The sequence below is a fragment of the Eretmochelys imbricata genome, chromosome 7 (genome assembly GCF_965152235.1).
Source record: "Eretmochelys imbricata isolate rEreImb1 chromosome 7, rEreImb1.hap1, whole genome shotgun sequence".
Lineage (NCBI taxonomy): Eukaryota > Metazoa > Chordata > Testudines > Cheloniidae > Eretmochelys > Eretmochelys imbricata.
The window spans coordinates 112,635,985-112,661,660 of NC_135578.1; the positions used below are offsets into that span (position 1 = coordinate 112,635,985).

The 25,676-nt window shown below is 38.5% G+C and overlaps 1 protein-coding gene across 1 annotated transcript in view; it reads right to left on the reverse strand.

Annotated features, from left to right (window-relative positions):
• The window catches only part of ATRNL1 (attractin like 1), a 1,064,110-nt gene that overhangs the window by 945,988 nt on the left and 92,446 nt on the right, over positions 1–25,676 (reverse strand). The window contains exons 4-5 of the mRNA XM_077821844.1: positions 24,190–24,318; positions 20,023–20,231 (exon numbers count right to left, since the gene is read on the reverse strand). Of these exons, the coding sequence (XP_077677970.1) occupies positions 20,023–20,231; positions 24,190–24,318 (338 nt within the window). The remainder of the gene's footprint in view (positions 1–20,022; positions 20,232–24,189; positions 24,319–25,676) is intronic.

Below are 25,676 nucleotides of genomic sequence, written 5' to 3' on the forward strand. Positions count from 1 at the left end.
TCTGGGTTGATTAAGTTGGGGTCCACTAAGGATTGGTGGAAAGTAGACACTTGTGCTCCAGTGTCCCTCCACAAGATAACCTTCTTCCCACCCACACTCACAGTTTCCCTTTGCTCTGAGGGTACCTGGGAGGCATCTGGGATTGAGGACCTTTGGTGTGACTCCGGTGTAATGAACTGCAGTCTGTTGGGGTTCTTGGGGCAGTTGGCCTTCACATGGCCCAGCTCATTACATTTAAAACATCGCCCAGCTGACTGGTCACTAGGGCGAGGTGGGTTGCTGAAGACTGGTGTAGGGCGACTATAAGGTGTTTGGGTTTTTCCTTGGGATGTAGGTGGGGCCTTGGGCTGCCCCCGGTGATAGGGTGTTGTCTCAGGTTGCTCCTTCTGATAGCCGCTCCAACTGCTACTAGTTTTTTTTTCTTTTCCGCCACCTCCACCCATTTGGTTCCAATCTCCCCTGCCTCGATTACCATTTTGGGCTTCCCATCTATGATGTACCTTTCTATTTCCTCAGGAACACCTTCTAAGAACTGCTCCATTTGCATTAGGAAAGACAGATCTTCCAGAGATTTAATGCTTGCTCCTGATATCCAGGCATCCCAATTTTTTACAATGTGGTAGGCATGTTGGGAAAATGTCATGTCCGGTTTCCACTTTAGGGCTCTGAGCCAACAACGGGCATGCTTGGGTGTTAACCCCATTCTGATTCTGGCCTGCTTTTTTAAAAAATTCATAACCGTTCATGTGTTCCTTAAGCATTTCAGCCGCCACCTCTGCCAAGGGTCCACTAAGCTGCGGCCCCAGCTCTACCATGTACCGGTCTGCAGAGATGCTGTACCCAATGCAGGCCCTTTTGAAATTTTCTAAGAAGGCCTACCTTGTAGGTGGGGAACTTTCTGGGATGGGAAGCGGTACCTGGAGAAGGATTGCTAGGGTTGGCTGGTATATTTTGCTGAGCCTTTGCCATCTCCAACTCCAGTTCATGCTTCCTCTCTCTTTCCTGCTCCTCCTGAGCATGCTTCTGGGCCTCCCGCTGGGCCACCATAGCTCTCTCATGGGCAGCTTTTTCTGCCTCCATCCATCTATCATGTTCCTTTTGTCTCTCATCAGCTTCGAAATGGGCTAATTCTAATTTCTTTTGGATGTCACTGTGAGCCATCCTAGCCTTTCTGTGTTTAATCTAGCCTAACCCAAGAGCTAGGGGAAAAAAAAAACAAAACACTTGTGAATTCCCCTGCAGGAGGTTAACTACCCTGCCCTCAGGCAGAGAAAAAAACTCCAGCTGCTCACAGCTTCCAAAAAAAAAAAAAAACCCACACCTCCCTGCTTTCCAAGCAGCCAAAAGGGGGGAAAAAATTGTCCTTTTAAAATCCTGCTGTGCTTTTGGTTCAAAATGATCCCACCTCGCTGCCACCATGTCAGGGTTCCCTCCCGACTCTGAGCTCTAGGGTACAGATGTGGGGACCCACATGAAAGAGCCCCTAAGCTTATTTCTACGAGCTTAGGTAGAAACTTCCCCAAGACACAAATTCTTTGCCCTTGGAGAGTACGCTGCCACCACAAAGTGATTTAACAAAGAATCAGGGAAAGGACAACTTGGAGTTCCTATTCCCACAAAATATCCCCTCAAGCCCTTATACCCCCTTTCCTGGGGAGGCTTGATAATAATATCCTAACCAATTGGTTACAAAGTAATCACAGACCCAAACCCCTGGGTCTCAGGACAATAGAAAAATCACTCAGGTTCTTAGAAGGATTTTATTTTAAAAAAAGGTAAAAATCACCGGTGTAAAATCAGGATGGAAAACAACTTTACAGGGTAACAAAAGATTCAAAAACGCAGCAGAACTTCCTCAAAGTTACAAAAAACAGGAAGAAACCTCCCTCCAGCAAAGGAAAAATTCACAAGCAGAACAAAAGATAATCTAACACGCCTTGCCTGGCTTTTACTTACAATTTTTGTAATATGAGAGACTTTTAAGATGGTTTATAGGAGGAGTTTTCTGACCTGATGCTTCTCTGCTTCCCAAGAGAACACACAAAACAAAGCCTTCCCCTCCACCCCCCCAAGATTTGAAAGTATCTTCTTTCCCCATTGGTCCTTTTGGTCAGGTGCCAACCAGCTTATTTGAGCTTCTTAACCCCTTACAGGTAAGGAGGAATTCCAGGCTACCCTTAGCTGTATGGTTATGACAGGAACAGACCGCCTAGGCTGGTTGTAGAAGCTCCTTCACTAGAGGTTTTCAAAAGGAGGATGGATAGCCATCTGCCTTGGATGATTTAGACACAACAAATCCTGTATCTTGGCAGGGGGTTACACTAGATAACCCATGCAGTCCCTTCCAACCCTATCATTTCATGAAAAATAAAAGACTGCCCAATCCACAGACATTCCCATCCCTCTGTCTCTCACACAGCCTTCTTACAGCCCTTCTCTTTAACACTTGCCAAAGGAGAAAGAAGGAGGAAACTGGAATTAACTCATTGTGTACTGGGAACGAGGTGATGCCTCTTCACCCCATCAATCTGAAACTTCAGCTCTGCCCAATATTAATATGAACTTTTCCCCTTAAAATAACCTCCTTAATATTTTATAGAAGGTAATTATTACAAGTAAATGATCTAAACATATTATATTATTCTCTATGGAAAAACTGAGAAAGTGTATAGGTTATTGAAAGACTCATTAGGATTAGAAACTCACACACAATTGCCAAGGCAACATCATCTGTATATTGTCCTCAGCTGCACATAAACTGTCAACTTTACTTCCTAAATAACAAACAGATCATGTTTGCTTGTACACAAATTACACTCTAGTTCTTAAATGCTGAAACTCAATTAGTATCTTTCCTCTTATTTTGTGGCCAGAAAAGATTAATGGTATTGGCATGGGTTCTAAGGAAAGTGCAAACAATTCTAATAAATTATATTTTATGCATTAGTATACATAGTCTAACAGAAGTTTAACCTCACCTGGACTCTGTTTCAGCAAAGAACTTCAGAACATTCTTAACTTTAATACAGAAATTAATGGGACTACTCAGGTGCTTAAAGTTAAACCAATGTTTATGTGCTTAATTGATTAGAGAAGGCCTTCCATGATTAAAGTTCAGCATGCATTAAGTGATTTGCTGAGTCAAGGCCCAGAGTCATATAACTAAAGTACATTTCCATCTTTTATTAGTTTTACCACTGTGGCTAAGAAATATAGTGGTAAACAGTGACACCAAGTGGCAAACACTGAACAAAATACACAAACCAGTAATAGTGAAAATTAGTAGTTAACATAATTTAAGAAAAACAAATGATACACTAGTTATTCTGAACCATACTTCAGTTTGTAAAGACAGATAAAAACAATTAAATTCAATTAAGGTGTTCAGTACATAAATCTCACTGTACATAACAGTAAAATGATTGTGACAAAATGGTTTTTAAAAGAATATGAAGTTCAACACCCAAAGCTTGTAAGTACATGAAACCTACAATATCATTCACATGATCAACAATTAAAATAAAATATCATGCATAATAATTTTCTTACAACCATTACATTTTACTAACCTAAATCTAAAGCCATGAATACAACTTAGGTGTCAGACTGTATATGTAAGGAATTTATAAACAAAGATATACGATTACATGGATTTTTATTGTAACATCACTTAAAGAGCAGATGCTTTTCCATGGTAGAATATTTGTCCTATTTCCTTACCAAGACTTAGTAATATGGGTCAAAGGTAGTGCTGACAAATGCCACATATGAATCTTGTTTTCCCAAGTAAATACAAATACTATAAACTACCAACATTGTTGGAAATAAAATATATCTATGCCATGGAAACTTCAAAAAAACACACTATATGCATTTTGCCTAAAAAACACAGCATGATTAGCTGTAAAATGTTAAAAGAATACCCATTTATTACTTTATATGTGAGGGGGAAAAAATCTGTTTTGTTTTTAATTGGATTTTCCTCCTATCCTTCTAATGGATCACTCCGTCTGTGGTAAAGCAGGAGATTTTTACCTTCTAAGACTGAATTGGAAATCAATTACATTACACTCACTGCAGAAAAAAATTCTATACATTTAAAATAGTAATTTACTCAAATATACAACATTAGAGAAGGAATCTAATTTCTATTTATTGAAGAGTTTTGTGAACTGCCAAAGTGGCAATCTGCTTCTGTAGTTCAACTCCTCAAATCAATTTCCACCTAATGAGAAAACAGCTTCTATAGTCTTGGACCTTAATCTGTTCCTTAGGGACTATTGGAAAAACAAAAATATTGACTTATTCAGTATAGGCTTCTGAGCTCTGTTGTTCATATAAACAGTAGGAATACGTTTAGCTAATCCTAATATCTCAACAAAGGTTTTGTAGTTTTTAGCTGCTTCTTGTTTTTCATGTCATCTTACTGGAGTCAAAATACACAATTTTTATATAGCTTATTTTGACAACACTATTTATAAACTATCAATAAGGTTTTTTAAGATTCGCAAATACATCCCCAAATTATTTCATTATCAAAATGTGTACAGTAAAAAATATTCTGTATCACAATGAACTTGAGACATTTTAAAATATCCTTTCAGGTACACAATGTATCTCTGGAGATATAGAAAGACACAATTTCTATCCCACAAAAGTTATAGAAATTCCTTTATATTTTCTAGTTTATTTATATAGGGTCTAGACTAGTGTCTCCAGGCCCATTAGCATGAAGGTCTACCAGGAATCTGGAAATTCTTTCATCCAAGTTGCCTTGACAGGATTCTGGTAAAGATGTTTTTTAAATTATTCTGCTTTGGGCTCCCTCAAGCTGCCTTTTACCAATCTCTCCATTATGCATCTTAACTATTTAAAGCAAGTCATATGCATATGGCATTATTTGAGACAGGCATAATAAACTATTTACCTGGGAACAAAGCAACCATCCTCAAATTAGCATTTTCTTCAAGAATACTTCTAATGCATACCAATTAACAAGGAATATTTGCCAATTACCAAATCTTTTTTGGGGGGACAGGGGGAGAGAAGAGTGACTGAGAAATTGTTTGGTTGCCATTTAATTCCAAGAGGGCTTAAACACAAATGTTTTCCTGCATCATGATCCGAAAACCAGGAGGCCATTTACATCACAGTTGAATTGCCATTTTGGTCCTGCTGGACTTCTCAATGGTTCTGAGGTATCTCAGAGTCTTTTGGAGAACATGGGGTACCAGTACCAACAGCACTCTGATAAAATGCATCTTGCTTACCTCACAGACCATATAAATTCAGTCTCTATTTTGTAAGAATACTTGTCAATATTGCCAGCTGTGTACACCAGAGCTACCTCATCCCCAATCACAAGAAAACAGGTTTGCTGATGTGTACACGTTGTGACAGGATGCTCTCTTTTCCTCTAGGTGAAGACCCTTGGTATAATTTCTATAGAAAGGATGTGTTAGGCATGATATGAAAGTGTTTTTCCAGCTGTGCTATTTGTGCAGAAAGCTGCTTTACTTATCCAGTCACAGCCTTTCAACAGCAACACATGCACTGGTGACCACAGAGCTCTATTACTGTAATTCTCTCTTAACAGGGCTTCCAGCAGTGCCTGTCACTTTCAGCTTGTTCAGAAGACAGCGGTGCACTTGCCCACCCTGCATTCTTTACACTGAATGTTTACAAAATGGCAGATTTACTTTAAGCAGACACTGCTGCTTTTTAAAATGGTAACAGTTAAGAGATTTCCTTCTTCGTGTTAACCAATTAGTATCTGGGCAGTCATAACACCTTCTAGGTCATCACATTTTAAATCAACAGGAAGTCAAGCTTTTGTGGTGATGAGCCCACCATGTGGGACTTGGTAAGCAACTCTCACCCACTTCTACATGGTATCACAGTGTTGGAACCTTATGTATTACTCTTCATATGGCTGCCGCCTCTATTTATTTTTCCTGCATATGGAAAATTCACTGGGCATTTAAAAAAATATTTTATATAAAATATAGGGCTGTCTATTAATCACAGTTAAATCACGCGATTAACTCAAAAAAATTAATTGCAATTAATCACACAACAATAGAATACCAATTGAAATTTCTTAAATATTTTGGATGTTTTTCTACATTTTCAATATTGATTTCAATTATAACACAGAATACAAAGTGCACAGTGCTCACTTTTTATTATTTTTATTACAAATATCTGCACTGTAAAAATGATAAACAAAAGAAATTGTATTTTTCAATTCACCTCATACAAGTACTGAAGTGCTCTTTATCATGAAACTAACTTACAAATGCAGATTTTTTTTTAGTTACAGAACTGCACTCAAAAACAAAACAGTATAGAACTGTACAGCCTACAAGTCCACTCAGTCCTACTTCTTATTCTGCCAATCGCTAAGACAAACAAGTTTGTTTATATTGATGGAAAATACTGCTGCCTGCTTATTATTTACAATGTCACCTGAAAGTGAGAACAGGTGTTCACATGGCACTTTTGTTGCCAGCGCTGCAAGGTATTTACATGCTAGATATGCTAAACATTCATATGCCCCTTCATGCTTCAGCCACCATTCCAGAGGACATGCTTCCATGCTGATGATGCTTGTTAAAAAAAAATAATGTGTCAATTAAATTTGTGACTGTACTCCCTGGGGGGAGAATTGTATGTCTCCTGCTCTGTTTTACCCACATTCTGCATATATTTCATGTTATAGCAGTCTTGGATGATGACCCAGCAGATGATCGTTTTAACAACACTTTCACAGCAGATTTGACAAAACGCAAAGGTAACAGTGTGAGATTACTAAAAATAGCTACAGCACTTGACCCAAGGTTTAAGGATCTGAAGTGCCGTCCAAAATCTGGGAGGGACGAGGTGTGGAGTATGCTTTTAGAAGTCTTAAAAGAGTAATGCTCTGATGCGGAAACTACAGAACCCAAACCACTAACAAAGAAAATCAACCTTCTGCTGGTGGCATCTGACTCAGATGATGAAAATGAACATGTGTCAGTCTGCACTGCTTTGGATCGTTATCATCAGCATGGAAGCAATCTCCTCTGGAATGGTAGCTGAAGCATGACGGGACAAATGCATCTTTAGTGCATCCGGCACGTAAATATTTTGCAACACCAGCTACAACAGTGCCATGTGAAATCCTGTTCTCACTTTCAGGTGACAGTGTAAACAAGTGGGCAGCATTATCTCCTGCAAATTGTAACCAACCTTGTTTGTCTGAGTGATTGGCAGACCAAGAAATAGGACTGAGTGGACTTGTAAGTTCTAAAGTTTTACACTTTTTATTTTTGAATGCAGTCATTTTTGTACATAATTCTACATTTGTAAGTTCAACTTTCATGATAAAGATATTGCACTACAGTACTTATATGAGATGAATTGAAAAATACAATTTTTTTGTTTTTTACAGTGCAAATATGTCATCAAAAATATAAAGTGAGCACTGTACACTCTGAACTTCAAAAGTACGCAATAGTTTCATGTAGGACCAATCATCCTCATATTTTTTCCAAACATTTCTCTTAGTCATTTCTTCCATTAATGCAGTAGTAAAGAGCTCACTAAGCCAGTCTGCGTATGAGGGAGGAATTGCAGATTTCCCTTTTCCCAAAAATAACTCTTTTGGCCACTTTGAAATCCATAAATTCTTATTGTTAACTGGTAATACCATCCAGCACCTGTAAAGTACACAATCTCAGAGAAGGAAAGATAGCAACACCTAAAAGGTTTTGAGAGAGAACTGAATATGGTGTTCCAGAACAACATGCATTTAGGTATAGAGGATGTGTGAAAGGTTGGCATATGATTAATTGTATCTCCAAAGTTCAGTGTGTGTTGCCAATCTAGCCTTAAACAAACATTTTGGAGTTAAGTAGTATCTGTTTGATATCTTGTTCTGGAAGAATCGTAAGGATAAAGAACACGAAGAATCTTTCGCATTAAGCCAGATGTCCTCCCAGGATTCTGTTGTGATAGTAAGGCTAAGTCTTTTTTCCACTTTTCCTTGAGCCTGAGATTGAGAGGGTAACGCAAAGCATTAAGCCACCTGTAAGTAATTCCTACAAAGCTTCTGTATTTCTTAAAATGTTTGTCTATAGATGAGAATGTTGAAACAGACCAATTGCCCCCTATCTTTGCATGAATCCTTGAGCATGGCCACTGGAAGAATGAACTCTGACAGTGGTAGCTAATATTTGTTACACATGTAATTGTAGGAGTGCACTCTATCATACTGTATTAGATCTTTAATTTTTATTAAACCTTTTTCTATCCAAATTTTCTTAAGCATGGAGTTGGCCTTGATCCTGATGCACAGGTTATCGCATAGTGGTACAAGAAGAGAATTAGTAAGATAGGATGCTGCGATCATCTTAATGCATTGAAGGATGCCCCATGTAGATGCAAAGATTGGAGTTTTCCATAAGGGTGTGGGTAGCCTCCTAAGGTATAGAAAAGGAGAGGGAACCAAATGGCATAGATATCAATTGCAATTTAGGCCAGTGTGTATACAGAGCTACCGAGGGAAACCACCTTACAATAGGGTGCATTTAGAATATTAAATAATATAGATACAAATCTGGCAAACCCATGCCCAGGGTATATTTGAGCAAAGAGTAATGGAGAGACCTTGAAAGGCAGTAGGCTAATGATGTGTCATTCTTGGGCAGATATTCATTTTGGCTATTTCTATTCTACCCAACAAGGACAGAGGGAAGAGATGCCACCTCTCTACATCCTTTAATATATAGTCCATATTTATATGAACAATTGGACAAATTTTAACACCTAAATAAGTTATTTTCTTGCATATTTGAGATGGAAAATGCTAAAAATGAGAAGGATCTGGTCTTTTGGATATATCCATTGCTTGTTATTTTTTTTCCAGTTAACGCAAAAACCAAGAGAGCTTTCCACAAAAAACAACTAAATTCAATAATAATGGAATTGATGTGGATGGATTCCTCAATAGTCACTTTTCAGAGACATTGATGAGACCAAAGCAATAATATTCCAACTCTAACATTCAAAGAGTAAAAACTGAGGTCTTGGGTTTGTTTCTCCTTCAAACTACCGAGGATAAATTACTGTAACAGGATAGTTCCTGGACTGGTATCAAAAAGTATTTTCTCTGACTGACTTAGTACCAGTCCACAAACAACCCTTCTAGGAAAGTCCTGTACAAACTACCCTGACAAAAGAACACCTGGCTAAAGAAGGTTCATGTACATCCTGAGAAAGTGCAGGGTTATTGTAGACTTTGCATTTGGCCAACTGAAGAGAATATGGTACCACATACAGAAGGACGAAACAGAGGAAGGGGAAAGTGAGATAGTTATCTGAGCATATCTGAGCTGTTCTATATCAGTGTACCTATATGAAAAATCTCATCTGCACATGTATGTATTGTGAAGATGATACTGCAATAAAATACATGTTGTGAAGTTCCCCTCCCTTTCTAGTGCTGTCAAAGGACTTGCACAAACCACCAACCACAGTGAAGAAAACAAATTATTCAAAGTGAATACCACTGGCAGTCCAGCTATATTTACCGGGTATGTCATACACATGAGGTATGGTACTATGCACATGTACGGAAAGTGCAGAGTCCTCGCTCCACCATGCCTGCACAAGGATGGAGTGCATTGGGTACACCTGACCTTTGCACTATCCATCATCCAGGTACTGGCTAACTCCCAAGCAAAGGTCATTAGCTGCAGGACCTGGTAGCATGGAGGAAGTTGATGGCACCAGGCTGAAGCTGGATTCCAGGATACTTGCCCATCTAAACAATGGCTAATACTTCATATTTATTATTTTTAAAAGCCTTAAAATTATTTGGGGAGCAGGCTTGGGACAACAGAACAATACCAGTGATGATCTTACCATTATTTCAAGCTGTCGAGGCACTGGAAATTGTTAACTTGCTTGAGATTCCTCCATGGAAGACTGAACAATTATTCCAGGCTTCTGGAACCATGGAGCTATTTTTCTGTCTCTTGACTGATGTACAAATTAATGATTAACAGGGAATGTTGAGCTACAAGGGAAGACTTGCACAATTTGCTCTGCCTAGAAATTTGATGAAAACCCCACTATATGAAAAGTTCTGCTTCATCATTCTATAGGAAAGGTATAAAATTCAGGCAAACGTTAACAGGGTCTTTCCAATCTTTCCTTCCACAGCAGTTAGATCCCAGTCCTATATTTCAAAAGACTTTTCAGGTGTTCTAGACTTCATACCACAGTCCATGAAGGGGACTTATTTCCTGGGCCGGTATTATTTTTAAAAATTTAGATTGGCACTAAAAATGCTAGTGCTAATGTGAGACAAAGCATACTGCTATATATGTAATCTGCAACAGTTGCTAATGATGCCTTCTCAAACACGCAGCAGTGTGCGCCACAAGAAGTCAGTTTTTGCACGTCTAAAATCCTTCCCCACTTCTTACAAACTGCCTTGGATGACCAGAGAAAGTAGGCTGGGGCATCATGGACCATGGGAATTTTTCATATCCTGAAATCAGCATCTCATATAGCCCACCCTCTGGATCCTAGGGCCGGGGGAAGAAAGGGTGGAATAGCGAATAGTGGTTCTTCTGCCCCAAAGATAAGCTACAAGCAGCATTCAACATCCGCCTTCCACCACGCAACATCCCCCACAAAGATTGGTCCTACAGAGACCATGTTGGCCTCCTTTGTTGTCATATACCCCTTAACTATAATGACAAAATGGCAACTCTAATCCTTTCCTGGCTGAGGTACAGTCATTTTTTTACTTCCCATCCTGTTCCTCAAATTTCCTCCCTGGATGAGGCTCGGATGGCTATGGCACATTGGTGAGTATCAACATCACCTCACACGAGGGTGCTGTGACCAGCATTAGCCATGCCTCCAGGTCATCCTACAGGTACTCTGCACTCATTGCCCACAAACTTCCCCATGGGCCTTTGAGATGGCTCTGTACTTTGGGCTCTCTACAGACCCCTATCAAATTAGTGGGAGTTCGGAGAGGTCTAGGACTTTTACTAGATTGTGAGCTACGTTTCTTTGCCCAGCAGTAAAGAGCTTTCACAGATATTATCCTCTCTTGGCACTGGTGGACGGTCCAATGGATCCCTTCCTCAGAAAGATTCATGAAGAGATTTTTGTAAGTCTGCTGGTTTCAGGTCCTGGATCCAAAAATAAGTCCTGATGGCATCACACCACAACTGCACGAGTACTTTGGTATCAGCCTCAGGCCAGCTAGCCACATACTAGGAGAATGGTCCATCCTCGCCAGACACCATCTGACTGGACAGGTGAGAGTGCAGAGCTATAAACAGATGCTACATAGGTGCTACACGGCAAAGAGTCATATGCTAAGCAGGGTCTGAACACCAAAGTTGGGTGTTTGTGCTACTGGAAATAACTTTCAGTTCTAGGGCAGGAGAAGACAACACAACAAACATCCCTGAGGAAATTCTGGGAAGGCAGTGAGGCCTTTAAGCACTCCAGTGAACCATAGTTGAATCCCCACTGCACTCACTAGCTCAAGCATCAGCATTACCTGAGCTTCAACCCATAGCTCCTAACAGGTTAACCACTTAACTTGGTGTCATAAATATAAGGGGAAGGGTAAACACCTTTAAAATCCCTCCTGGCCAGAGGAAGAACCCTTTCACCTGTAAAGGGTTAAGAAGCTAGGATAACCTCGCTGGCACCTGACCAAAATGACCAACGAGGAGACAACATACTTTCAAAAGCTGCAGGAAGGGAGAAACAAAGCCTCTCTGTCTTCCTATGTGATGCTTTTGCCGGGGACAGAACAGGAATGGAGTCTTAGAACGTAGTAAGTAATCTAGCTAGATATGCGTTAGATTATGATTTCTTTAAACGGCTGAGGAAATAAGCAGTGCTGAACGGTATGGATATTCCTGTCTTTGTGTCTTTTTGTAACTTAAGGTTTTGCCTAGAGGGATTCTCTATGTTTTGAATCTAATTACCCTGTAAAGTATTTACCATCCTGATTTTACAGAGGTGATTATTTTTTACTTTTTCTTCTATTAAAATTCTTCTTGTAAGAAACTGAATGCTTCTTTTCATTGTTCTTAAGATCCAAGGTTTTGGGTCTGTGGTCACCTATGCAAATTGGTGAGGATTTTTATCAAACCTTCCCCAGGAAGGGAGGTGCAAGATTTTGGTGAGGATTTGGGGGGAGGAAAGACGTTTCCAAACGGCTCTTTCCCAATAATAAAACTGGTTAGACGTTTGGTGGTGACAGTGGAAGTCCAAGGGCAAAAGGTAAAATAGTTTGTACCGTGGGGAAGTTTTAACCTAAGCTGGTAAAAGTAAGCTTAGGAGGTCTTCATGCAGGTCCCCACATCTGTACCCTAGAGTTCAGAGTGGGGAAGGAACCTTGACACTTGGACTAGAGATTTGTGTGTGGATGGGAGTCACCTTAGGTGCAACGCTCGCATTGTACCTCAAGCTAACTTTGCAAAGAAGAAAAACGAAGAGTGTGTTTGTAACAAAAATATTCTCTTGCAAGTAGTGTTTATTTTTTTTAGATTTATAGAAATGCTAAAAAAGGGGTCTGTAAGCCCCGTTATAGATCAGGGTCCCACTGTGCCAAGCACCATCAAAAACAAACAAAAAAAAAAGTAATGGCCCATCCTCAGAAAAGTTTACTAGCTAAGTATAAGACAGAAGAGAACTGAGGGATAAACTGATTTTAGTAAGGCTTTTGACACAGTCCCACATGACACACTCATAAACAAACCTGAAAAATGTGGTCTAGATGAAATTACTCTAATTTGGGTGCACAACTGGTCAAAAGACCATAGTCAAAGAGTAGTTATCAATGGTTCACTGTCAAACTGGGAGGGCATATCTGGTGGGTTCCCATGGGGATCAGTCCTGGGTTCCTTTCTAGTCAATATTTCATTAATGACTTCCATAATGGAATGGAAAGTATACTTATAAAATTTGCAGATCACACCAAACTGGGAGGTATTGCAAGCATTTTGGAGAGGAGAATCAGAATTCAAGACTACCTTGACAAAAATCAAAGAATTGGTCTGTAATCAACAAGATAAAATATAATAAAGTACTTCACTTAGGAAGGAAAAATCAAATGCTCAATTACAAAATGGGGGAAAACTGGCTATGTGGTCATACTGCTGAAAAGGACCTGGTGTTACAATGGATCAACTGAATATGAATCAACAATGTGATGCAGTTGCAAAACAGGCTAGTATCATTCTGGGGTGTCTTAACAGAAGTAAAACATGGGAGGTAATTGTCCCAGTCTTCTTGGCACAGTTGGAGTCCTGTGTCCAATTCTGGGAGCCACACTTTAGGAAAAATGTGGATAAATTGGACAGAGTCTAGAGGAGAGCAACAAAAATGAAAGAAAAAAGGTTTAGAAAACCTATGAGGAAAGATTAAAAGCACTGGGCATGCTTAATCTTGAGAAAAGAAGAGTGAGCAGGGATTCAAAACATTCTTGAAATATATTAATGGCTGTTATAGAGAGGACTTGGATCAACTGTTCTTTGTGTTCACTGAAAGTAGGACAAGAAAATGGGCTTTATCTGCAGCAAGGGAGATTTAGGTTAGATATTATGGAAAACTTTCTAATTATAAGGGTCGTTAAGCTATGTAATAGGTTTCCAAGGGAGGTTATGGAATCTCAGTCCTTGGAGGTTTCAAGAAGAGGTTGGACAAACACCCATCAAAGATGGTCTAGGTTTATTTGGTCCTGCCACAGCAAATGGGGCTGGACTTGAAGACTTCTCGAGGTCCCTGCCAGCCCTACATTTCTATGATTCTATGAAAAACCATACATACAGAGAAGCATAAGATAACAATGACATATAAAAAGCTGTAGTCTCAGTAAACCAGCTGCCTAACCATTGTCAAGTTTTTTGTAGACAACTCAGCAGAGGAGAGTTTTAAGAAGGACAATGAGATGAGGCTTTGTGGATGTTTATGTAATACTCCTTCCATGCTGAAGGGAAAGCATGGAAGCAAGCAGAAAGTTCCACCGCCTGTGGTCTTATTCTAGGTTTTTTAAAAGGCCAGAAAACGAGGACTTGCAATATTTTTTAAAAGTACAGGATGAAGTTCTACTTACCCTGTAGCCCCCAAAGAGACACCATGAACACTGCTTGCCTTCCCTGCAAGTCTCTCCCCATCCAGAAAAGGGGTAGGATTTATATAACCTCGTCACTCAGTATGCATTGCACTAGAACTATTCTTCTCAGGCTGCTGTTCTCTTCTGATTCAGACAGACAGGAAATGGTTGGAAAGACCAGATCCCCCACAACTGAGGGGAAAAGCACTATTTTGTTTAAGGTGAAACTACCACTTAATGCAGTCTTCCCTCAGTGACACTGTTTTCACTTTGCAGAGGGAAGAGACTGCTGAGCTCTGACTGATCCAGTGCTGTCAACAAAACACTTAAGTTGCTCATTCTCTGAAACAGCCCACTTCCTGAAGCACATATTCAGCTACTGTAAGAAGAGAAATTTGAGAAGCAAAGAAACCAAAACTCTACACTCCATGTGGCCCCGACCTTAAATTCCAGAGGTATCAATGAATCTGGTTCCTTATAATATGAAGAGTGCTATTAGAGAAAGAGGGTCAACTCTCAGGAAGGACCTGGTTTAGTGTGACACCAGGGTCTCAGGAATGCAAGATGGGGTGATGCTGTTAACAGACCAACTCTAGAGACATAGCATGTAAGCTGGACTCTTAGCATACTTAATGAAGATTTCTTTCCTACAGTGTTGCATCCCAGCTGCATCTCTTAGTCTGATGAAATACAATGACTGATGAGACAACACACTCAGAGTTTCATAATGTACAGCCTTTGTTAGAGTTGTCTCCATGTCTGGGAAGACAGTGACCCCCAGAGCCACAGCCTGGTGCATTTTCTGGAACTGTACTTGGGCTTGAAGCTGCTGCACTGACCTAAATAAAGAAGATCATAGTGAACCCCAAACAACCTGATGTGCAATAAAAATTAGATAGAATTCGTGCAACATGTCGTAGATTCTACAATGCAGAGTTCAGTGGGACAAAGTCAACATTTGCTATTTGCCAGGGTGTATGTTGCACTTATTTTACACTGAGCTACATTCTTACCATACTTAAATATACAAGGATTTTGCTCCTTTGCAAACATAATCAGAGTCAGAAACCAACCCACAACATTAACAAAACTGCACAACCGAGCTGTTATCCATAGCAGCAGTGCATGGCTCGGGTTGTACTATATATGGAAACATCCCCAAATTAGAAAAGTGATAAGCCATACCAAGATTTGAAATTGAAGAAATCTTAGAAGTCCTTTTACATTATGGGTTTTTGAGAGGCATAAAAATGGACAATGTAACTATCATTCTTATAAGACAGACCTTATTCCTCAAGTACACTTCATGGGTCTTGGCCTTTATTTCAGTAGAATTACTTGAAGAGTAAGGTACAGCTCAAGGAGAATAAGGATATCAGAATCTAGTCCAAAGTTTTTGAAGATTGTTTTAATGGGTTTCCTTCACTCAATGTAAAGAATGTCAAATTTTCAAGCATGATTTTGCATATGAAAAGTGTTAGTACATACAGTGTTCCTTTAGTAAATACACTACAGGAATTATCTACTAGGCAAAATGGAGGGGGATTTTTTAAAAGGTTCTCCAATTTTTATTTTAATCAAACTTTTTCCTCTCTCTCTCTCCCCCTCTCCCTTTAAATAAATTACAAGTGTGAGAGTACAGTCCAAAGATAAAATGTTTTGACGCAGTAAAGATCCTGTTTGTTTGGCATAGAAACAATGAGAAAATCTTGAGAATTTTTTTTTTTCTCATTAGTATAACTTGACATATTTATGATCATTTTATCTGACTATTTGACCTGAAGGTTAGTGTGGAATATGGTTCCAGAAAGAAAAAATTAATTTCCATTATATGAATACAACCATATCACCATATGCTTCTACATCAGTGGTGGGCAACCTGCAGCCCATCAGGGTAATATGATTGCAGGCCGCGAGACATTTTGCTGACATTGACTGTCCATAGGCACCTCCCCCCCCACAGCTCCCAGTGGCCACAGTTCTCCATTCCGGCCAATGGGAGCTGTGGGGGAAAGTGCCTGCAGATGGTCAACATCAAAAAAATGTCTCACGGCCCGCAATCAGATTACCCTGATGGGCCACAAGTTACCCAACACTGTTCTTAGTGGAGAAATATTACTATAAGAATCAGATAATCTTTTACTGAGAGACTGTTAGGATCTTTATTTGAAGAGGGAATATAAAAATAATTGCCATACTGAGAAAACGATTATAAAATTGTTGCAAATACTAGAAACAAAGGATAGAAATGGTAAGTTCATTTTTAATGTGTTAGTATTTTCTTACAGTTACAGTGCATAAGTATGTCTGGGGCATCTGGACAACTCTAAACATAGTACTGAAAAGTAATCTGATCTGATTAGCCAATTAAATATAGTTGAAACAGTCATTAGACCATTTACCACTAGTGAGTTTCTTAATTATGTTTCTCAAATTTTATTAGGTTTTCCAATAATAAATGTATCAAGTACAATACAGTTCTTTAGCCACTGGGGATATCTTTCATAAGAGCATCTTATTAAGTTATCGTATTAAAAATCTAAACTCCTTCAAGTGGTTCCAATAATGTAATAGCCAATACTGTTGCCTCAGCCAGATTCTCTCAGTTCTCCAGTTCCTGTGCTAGGTACAGGAAAGGACAGGGAGTAGGTGGTTTTAACCCAGATTTGTGCCTCCCTAATTCTGGGCCCAGTCCCCAGTGCAATTTAAGAGTAAACCCACATCTGTTCAAAATGGCTCTGACTTGTAACAGCCTTCTGTGAGTGTAGTGCCAGCACAGGCCAGCTGAAGTGAAGTGTGCTCAAGCCTAACCCCATCCTTCCCTAGGCAATTCCAATCAGGTATAATTACAGGTTAGAATTAGAATACCTGCAACAAGGATCATGAAGGAAACAGCATAGACCCATTACATTTTCTCTGTGACGACTATGGAACTCCATTATAACCGGTTTTCTTCCATGACCTTTTAGTCTCCCTTTACACTGGCCGCTTTAAGGGAGTATTGGGTTTTCTGTCTTTTGTATTGTTAATACAAACTGTCTACTACAGTAAAGTAAATATGTATCGTCCATTAAAAATAAAGAGATGTCAAATAATTTAAATAGAGTTTTCAGACCATAAACATTTCATTCAACTATCAGGGCACAATTCTATAACATTATGAGCAGCAGCTGATTTTAAAAACATTTACACCATTAGTTCCCTGTTCAGCAAAATGCATGGCTTCCAATCCCACATAAAACCAAATTAAGGAAAACAGCTTTTCTGATCTATCAGACCCATGATTAGAAGAGCTTTCAAAACAATTACTGTATTCTATTCCAATGAGTACTCTCTACTCTTTCCTCGTAGTCCTTATCTTTACTATTATAATACTTAATATAATACCTAACTCTTACATAGCACCTTTCATCAGTAGATCTCAACATGTGTCACAACCTTTAATGTGTTTTTCCTCACAACTCTCCTATGATGTAGGGGATTGCACATGAAAGGTTCTTCAACAAGACGCTTCTTCCACAGTATCCACAAGATGTCACCATTGTTAAAAAAAATACCATACACAGTATAATATTGCATGTTCTTTTTGTCTGAACCAGGGAAAGATTTTTGTAATACACTGACAACTTGATCCAGATAATATAGTCCAACAGAATAACTCCAATGTGCATATGGATTGAATAAACTAAACAAAACAGGATGTGCAAGCAAGAGATAACAGGAAGTTATTTTAAGAAGGATAGAATGTATGGATTTACAATGGATAAAGCAATACCTTTACAAGTTTTCAGGAAATTACCAAATATTTAAAGTACTTGGTAAAGCAGCAGGAATGGTAAGCTATCAGACAGCTTTTACAGATGCCAATTCAGTTAGAAGGTACTGAAAAAGTTTATGAATTGTAGAAAAGAGCATTTAGAAGTAAGAAATGATAAAACAAAACAGTCTTTCAAGTATCACCAGGTTGAAGAAATGCAGAAAGAATAGTAAGGCGCATTAAAGAAAACCCACTCATCATCCACATTAGTACATTGGGAACATACAGAACAAAGAAAAATTCATCAAAGACTTCAAGGACTTTGAGAAAAAATTAATCATTGGACAAATTATAGTCTGTTAGCCTACCTATTGCAAGTATGAATGGTTTAGCGAGATGACTGTTAGGCCTGGTCTACACTAGGGGGGAAACAATCTAAGTTATGCAACTTCAGCTACATGAATAACGTAGCTGAAGTCGACGTACTTAGATCTACTCACCGCGGTATCTTCGCTGTGGTGAGTTGACTGCTGAGGCTCTCCCGTCTACTCCGCCTGCACCTCTTGCTCTGGTGGAGTATTGGAGTTGATGGGAGAGTGCTCGGCACTCGATTTATCGCGTCTAGACTAGACGCGATAAATCGACTCCCGCTGGATCGATCACTGGCCACCAATCTGGCAGGTAGTATAGACAAGCCCTTGGATGAAGAGAATATTCTAAGAAAAGGGAGTTAGGATTTTAGATTTATGACTTCCTTCTGCTGGAAAAGGTACCAATCAGCATAGTCAGTCTTCTATTAAAGTGTGGATCTACCCTGAAAAGTGAATTTCTTGAACTGGCAATTTTCAGGTTCATGTTCATTGTCTGTCAGTGATTCAGTATCACATATACTCAGTGCACAAGTAAACTAGTGATTTTCTAACTCCCAACTCTGCAGTCTCAGTTGGACTACACAAGAATGAACCTGGGTGCATCCTTTCTTATGCATCATTACCAATAATAAAGGTTCTACAGGCCTCAGTAACATCTGTGCCAACCAAAGCTGTCTTCAGAGCATTCCCTGGATGATCCCAGTGTCACTCTATTGCCTTAAATAGATTTATAGGGCAGTACTGATTGACATTTACAAAACAGTACTGCATATTAGTCACAAAAAGAATTTAATACATCTCATTCTCTCTTGGGTGTATTGGCTGAGTGCTAACAGGAGTAAAAATTAGTAAATTATGTGTGTCACTCAAGTAACAAACAATGACCACCAATATACGCAGGACCAAATCGGTTATATGGAGTCATTTTAACCAAGCCTTTTCAAGAGGAAAACAAATTTAAACAAGAAAGAAGCTAATCCTGCTAGGATTGTTTCATACATCCCATTTTCATAAGTGAATTATGCATCTGGAGTGTAAAACACGGACTTTGAATGGGAAAAGAATAATTAAGAATGGGAAAAAAACATAGGATCCATAAGGAATAAAAAAAAATTATGAACAAAAAGGGAAATTTGGCTAAGGAGATAGCTGTCTTTAAAGATGCTTAATATATCCAAAAAATTGGAGGGACTCATTATTATTTATACTTATATAACCTGTCTGCTCAGAGAGGCACTCTGTCCCCGCTCTGGTGGTGACTAGGGCAGCTAGAGATTGATGAGCCTGCTATACTCTTGGCTAAGAGACATGTCTTTGTTTCAGCTCATGTAGTAGAGGCTTCTGCATTTGGCTCAAGAGGTCACAGGTTTGATCCCTGCTGATTACATCCAAGGTGGTCTGCGTTACACTTACTAATACAAAGAGGAGACTGCTGCATCATGCAGAAGGTTAGACTAGATGATCCAGAAGGTCTTTGCAGCCCAATCATCTCTGATTTTACAACAGACTCACTCATAAGTCAAACACTAAACTTCAGTTAAAATTACCTGCCTTTGATTTCATTAAAATAAACCTAGTTCCCAAAGTACATTTAGATCCAGATACAATTCTTGAGCTCATTTGGAAAGTGTATTTTTTAAATTAACTGTTTACATTTACGTTATAAAGATTTAAATTTGCATAGCAGGTAAGATACATAAATGAGGGCTCCTCTTTCACATGGATTTGATTCTAAGACATATATATTAATAACTTACCTTGCCAGCTGTCATTGCACACACACAGTTTCTCGCCTGTCAAATCACAGTAGCCATGATCTGGGCTCCCACAGTTAGCTTTACAGTATGGAATATCACAGGCTTCACCTTTCCAATACTTGTCACACTCACAATACACTTGGCTTGGAATGGAAACACTAGTTGTACATTTCCCATGCCCCGAGCAATTGTTAGGACAGGAATTAATGCTGTAAAAATAAATATATAAAATAAGGCAACAAAGAAATAAAAGAGCTGGGTAGAGCTTTTCATATGACATTATAATAATAATTTGCATTTGCTGTATACAGCTCCTTTTATTTGCAAATCCACAATCACTGATACAAATGTAGTAAGTATAATCACTGTTTTACAGACAGGGGATCTGAGATGCACTAAGGTTAAAGTACTCTCTGCTTACACACAGTCAGTGATAGAATCAGAACTGAGGCCTCCCTATGCTGTACTATGCAAGACTGGCTCTGCACCAAGAACTGAATCTAAATTTCACAATCAAAGATCCATGAAAAAGGGAAAACACAAAGACTAACATTCTTTAGACATTGTTTAAACAGTTCTTTATATTCTAACTAAAACTAATGTTACCTTTTAATAACCAGTGGAGGGTAACAGAAGTTGTTTTATATTATCCTTCCAATAAAGTTAACCCTGTTGTGCGTGGAAGCCTCCGTTTCTGTAAATTTCTGTGTGCTTTAACTCAGTTTTGGATCTTCCCTATATTTATTTTGTTAACAATATAAAGTGTTTCCATCATGTCTGCCAGGATGGCTTTTTCATATGCTTTTTTAATATAGTTGCTTTTTTTTTTTTCAGATTCATAAAGCCATGATACAAAGCCCATGTTAAAAAACATTTATAATTGCATGTGCCTGCGCTGAGCAACAAATTAAAGCAAAATAGCTTTCCTCCCACCCTCCCAAAATTAAGGGGTTTAAAGTTTAATTAGTGCTAGTGAAAAGGGCCAGATTAACAGCATTGATGTGGCATTCACAGGAAGAAAAAGATCTGGAACAAAAGGCACCTTTCATCTCCTTGCTGCTGTGGTGACTCTGAAAGCAGTAAGTCATGCTCATTGTGTATTGCCAGGCCCAACAGAGTGACTAAATAACCAGGCTGCTTCTTTTATCTTCTTTAGATATTCAATACCAACAATGTTATTTCTCTATTCTCCCACTTGAGGAAGATTACTTGGAAGGCAAAGAACAAGCACCTGGTGTGGGGCAGCCTATCATCACATCTAGAACTTCAGAGCTCATAGGAGAGTGATGACAACCAGCAAAATTAAGTTTAAAAAAAAATTTCAATGCAGAATCAGAGCAAAGGGCAGAGGAAGAATCCATCAGAAGGTGGGAGATAAGAGGACCATCTGTCCAAGTCCCTGAAGAAGAGCTTATGGAGGTAGTGCAGGAGGAAAGAGACAAAGCAGCAGAAGTTTAGGTAAACCTGAGATACATATAAGACTGAAGTGGGTTTTAGCCCATGAACGCTTATGCCCAAATAAATTTGTTAGTCTCTAAAGTGCCACAAGTACTCCTCATTGTTTTTGCCGATACAGACTAACACAGCTACCACTCTGAAACAAGTATTGAAGGAGTCTCTCTGAGAAATAGAAAGAATAGTAAACATATCTTCTCTGTAAACATAGCAATGAAAGCTAGCTGGTGAAAAGTTTAAGTTTGAGACTTTACTATACAATCAGTAACAGGACGACAGAGAAAGTAGGGATTCATTCATTAGTTTCCCTTTGCATATACACTGAAGGATAGATGGCAACTTTTCAGTTATTTATTTCAGTTATCTTCCAACATAATAATTTAATAGCATGTATTAGTGATTTTGAGGTATAAAAGAATGCTGAACATGCTGTAGTTAAGAATGCTATGTCCTATTGCCATTGACTTCCAAGATCAGCAGACAGGTTCACAAAACTTTGGGAACTACTAGGGAAAACAATTACAGCAACGATAAATTGTTTAGATGGTTATATTTTCTTGCTGTCACCTGAAAGGAGTAAGTAGATTATTCTGGGTGACAAAACTGCAATCACACACACCGAAAAAGGAAGAATATCTTTCAAGACTTCTTTCTGTTATAGTCTAACTGCATGTACAACATTACCCAGTCAAAGGATTCTCAAACACTGGATAACTCCCTCATGTAGTAAAAGCAACATAAGGAAAACTACTGTAAATCACAGCAGAATGTAAGAATGGCCATACTGAGTCAGACCAATGGTCCATCTAGCCCCCGATCCTGTCTTCCAACAGTTCTAATGCCAGGTGCCTCAGAGGGAATGAACAGAACAGGTAATCATCAAGTGATCCATCCCCTGTCACACATTCCCAGCTTCTGGCAAACAGAGGCTAGGGACACTTCAGAGCATGGTTTTGCATCACTGTCCATCCTCCATGAGAACATGAGCAATCTCCTTGTAGATAATTCAATGAAGACCTCTGCTCAATGCGTAGCTGGGATCAAAAAAGCAAACAAGGTGCTAGGATGTATAAGTCACAGAATAAAGTTTAACACAGACAATATTATAGTACCGTTATATAAGTTAATTGTGAGGCTTCTTCTAAAATACTGTGTGCATCATTAATCCCACCATCTCAAGAAGCATATGGCAGAATTAGACCGGGTTCAGAGAAGGGCAACAACAATAAACAAGGGTATGGAAAAACTCTCATATGAAGAGAGTTTGAAAAGAGTGGGATTATTTACCTTATAAAGGAGATGAATAAGAGAGAACGATAAAAATATATAAAATAATGAACGCTATAGAGAAGATCGATGAGGAGCTTCTCTTCTCCCTGCCTCATAAAACAAGAATGGGACATTCAATAAAATTAAAAATTAGCTAATTAAAAACTGATGAAATATTCTTTCACACAACATATAATTACACTGTGGAACTCATTGCCACAGAAATTGTTAAGGCAAAGAATTTAAGATTTAAAAAAGGGATTAGACATTAGATAACCAGAATATCTAGTTATCATCATTATCATCATCATTTTGGAAGGGGTATTAAATGTTATGGTTCAATCCTTAAACTAACCTCTAACTGTTAGAGATCAGGATGAGACCTAATATGGGAGGAAGATTATCCCACAAATACCTATTGTGAGGGTCTTGCACCTGTACTGGCCACTGTCAGAGACTGGGTATTTGACTTGAAGGACCTCAGATCTGGTCCAGCAATGTTAGGGCTCAGAGGACAGGTATCACTGGATGGAAAAAAACAGGAAATATTGAGAGAGTAGAATAGTGGTACTTCACTGCATATGGCATCGGTGAGACTATTACTGGAACAGCGTATCCAATTCTGGTGTCCACATTTCAAAGAAGAATTGAAAAAATGTAAATATTCACAAAGAACCACAAGAATGATTCAACATCTGGAAAATATGACTTACATTAAGAGACATAAGACTCTCAACATATTTAGCTTATCCAAAAAAAGCTAAGGGCTTGTCTAGACTTACCGGAGAATTGACGCTGCGGCGATCAATGCATCGGCGGTCGATTTAGCGGGTCTAGTGAAGACACGCTAATCGACCACCGATTGCTTTCCCGTCAACTCCTGTACTCCACCTGATCGAGAAGAGTAAGGGGAGTCAACAGAAGAGCATCTCCCGTCGACGTCACATAGTGCGGACCCTGCAGTAAATAGATCTAAGCTATGCCGATTTGAGTTAAGCTATTCATGTAACTCAAATTGTGTAGCTTAGATCGATTTTTCCCTTTAGCATAAACAAGGCCTGTGTGTCAAATTGTGAGCCCTTTACTTGCACAACTTGTCCCACTGACTCCAACTACTCATAATAAGGTGCTCTTCAACATGAGCAAAGGTCAGAATCTGACCTTAAGTGTCCCCACTGACAAGGATTTGGGACATTCTATGTGGAAATATGTTTCACCTTGTTTTACCATTTTTAAAAACTTCTCTCATTCACTCTCACCCCATAAAAACCTTCTGGACATCCTGGAATGAAAGACTTATCAGTGTGAATAATTCCCTGACATCATTAATACCTTTAACCCAATCAAAAGACAAATATAGTCTACAAGTATGTAATTCTCCTGAAGAACATTATAGCCCTAATTCATAAAATAACTTAATTCTTTTAAAAAACAGATACTTACGAGTAAAATATGTTAAATCCAGTTAGGTTATAAGCAGCATCACTAAAAAAGTGTAGCAACACATAGCCGGATGTAGTAACTACTTCAGGAACAGTTTCATTTCCCCGCACCTCAGGGACTATTAGACCACTGGAAAAAGAGAGATTAAATGAAGGATTCTTATTAATGGTAATAATAAAATAAATAACATGATTCAATCATTAATTATATATCCAACATAATCTGGAACTCTTACGGAGCCTATTTAAATTATATTGAATAAAACAGGGCTCAAACCCATGAACTCTACACCTTGAGAGAGACAGGGTTTCCCAATTGTTTTTGTAACAATACAAAATTCCACATACATTTGCTATCTATGCACATGCATTGCCATTAAAATGTTGGAAGCTAATTATTAAAGACCACTTTGGGAAAGACTTTTTCAATTATACAAATGGCATTTAGATGCTCCTCTCCAATTGACTTTGACACACCTAGGCACCAAAAAGACATTTGTGTCTTTGAAAGTCTCCCCCTTTGTCACTAGAATAATTAGTTCATATGCAAAAAGTATGATTTTAACTAAATTCTATGGGAAAATTTAAGACAACAGGAAAAATCATCTTTCCAAAAATTTTTATAAAGTACCAACAAACTTCTTTAATTATTAAGCTAAACACTTAAGAACGACTTAATAGTAAAAGACTTTTAAAAAATGAAAACTTTTATATAAAGAAGTGTGTTTCAATTTTTAAAAACAAAATTTCAATTCCTCTCAGATGCTAATAAAATGGTCTGAATAAAAAGAGTTACAACCAACTTTAAAAGTTATCTGTTTTCCCGGCACAAGAAGAACAAAGGAAATTAAAGAAATGTTGCATATTCATTAGTCAGACTGCATATTCTGGAGCTGAAGGCATGAAGCTAATGAAAGCACCCAACTTGGAATCTAAACAACCCTGAAAGTAGTTTTCCTATAACTTCCTAGAAATAGGAAGAAGAGTATTTTAAAAAGTCTGAAGTGAGCAACACACACACACCCCCTACCCTGCTTAAACAGCAAGCACTCCACAACTCATCCTGTGCATCTCTACACTAGAGTTACTATGAAACGCTAAGAAAAACAAAGAAGACTTAAAAAGATACTAACCCAAGGAAATCTCTCTAAGACTTCAACATGGATGGGTGAGAGAAAGTTAATCAAGACACTGCCAAAGGATTAGATTTTAAAAGCCTTGCAATACTTTTTTGGGAATATGGAAAAGCTGTTGTAACTTCAAATATTAACAGTTCTCCTGTTAATCACAAAATGCTTAGACCTGTATTCTTGGACAGGAGACCAAGGTTAAACATTGATAAGCAAAGCAGAAGTCGGTTTTAATTTGATTTAAGATTCTTAGTAAGATTCTTAATATTCTTTATATTTGTAATTGGCCTATCTTAAAATAGTTCCTGAAATGGCTTCTTCCAAGTTATTGATTAAATACTTCCTTCAATTTCATATG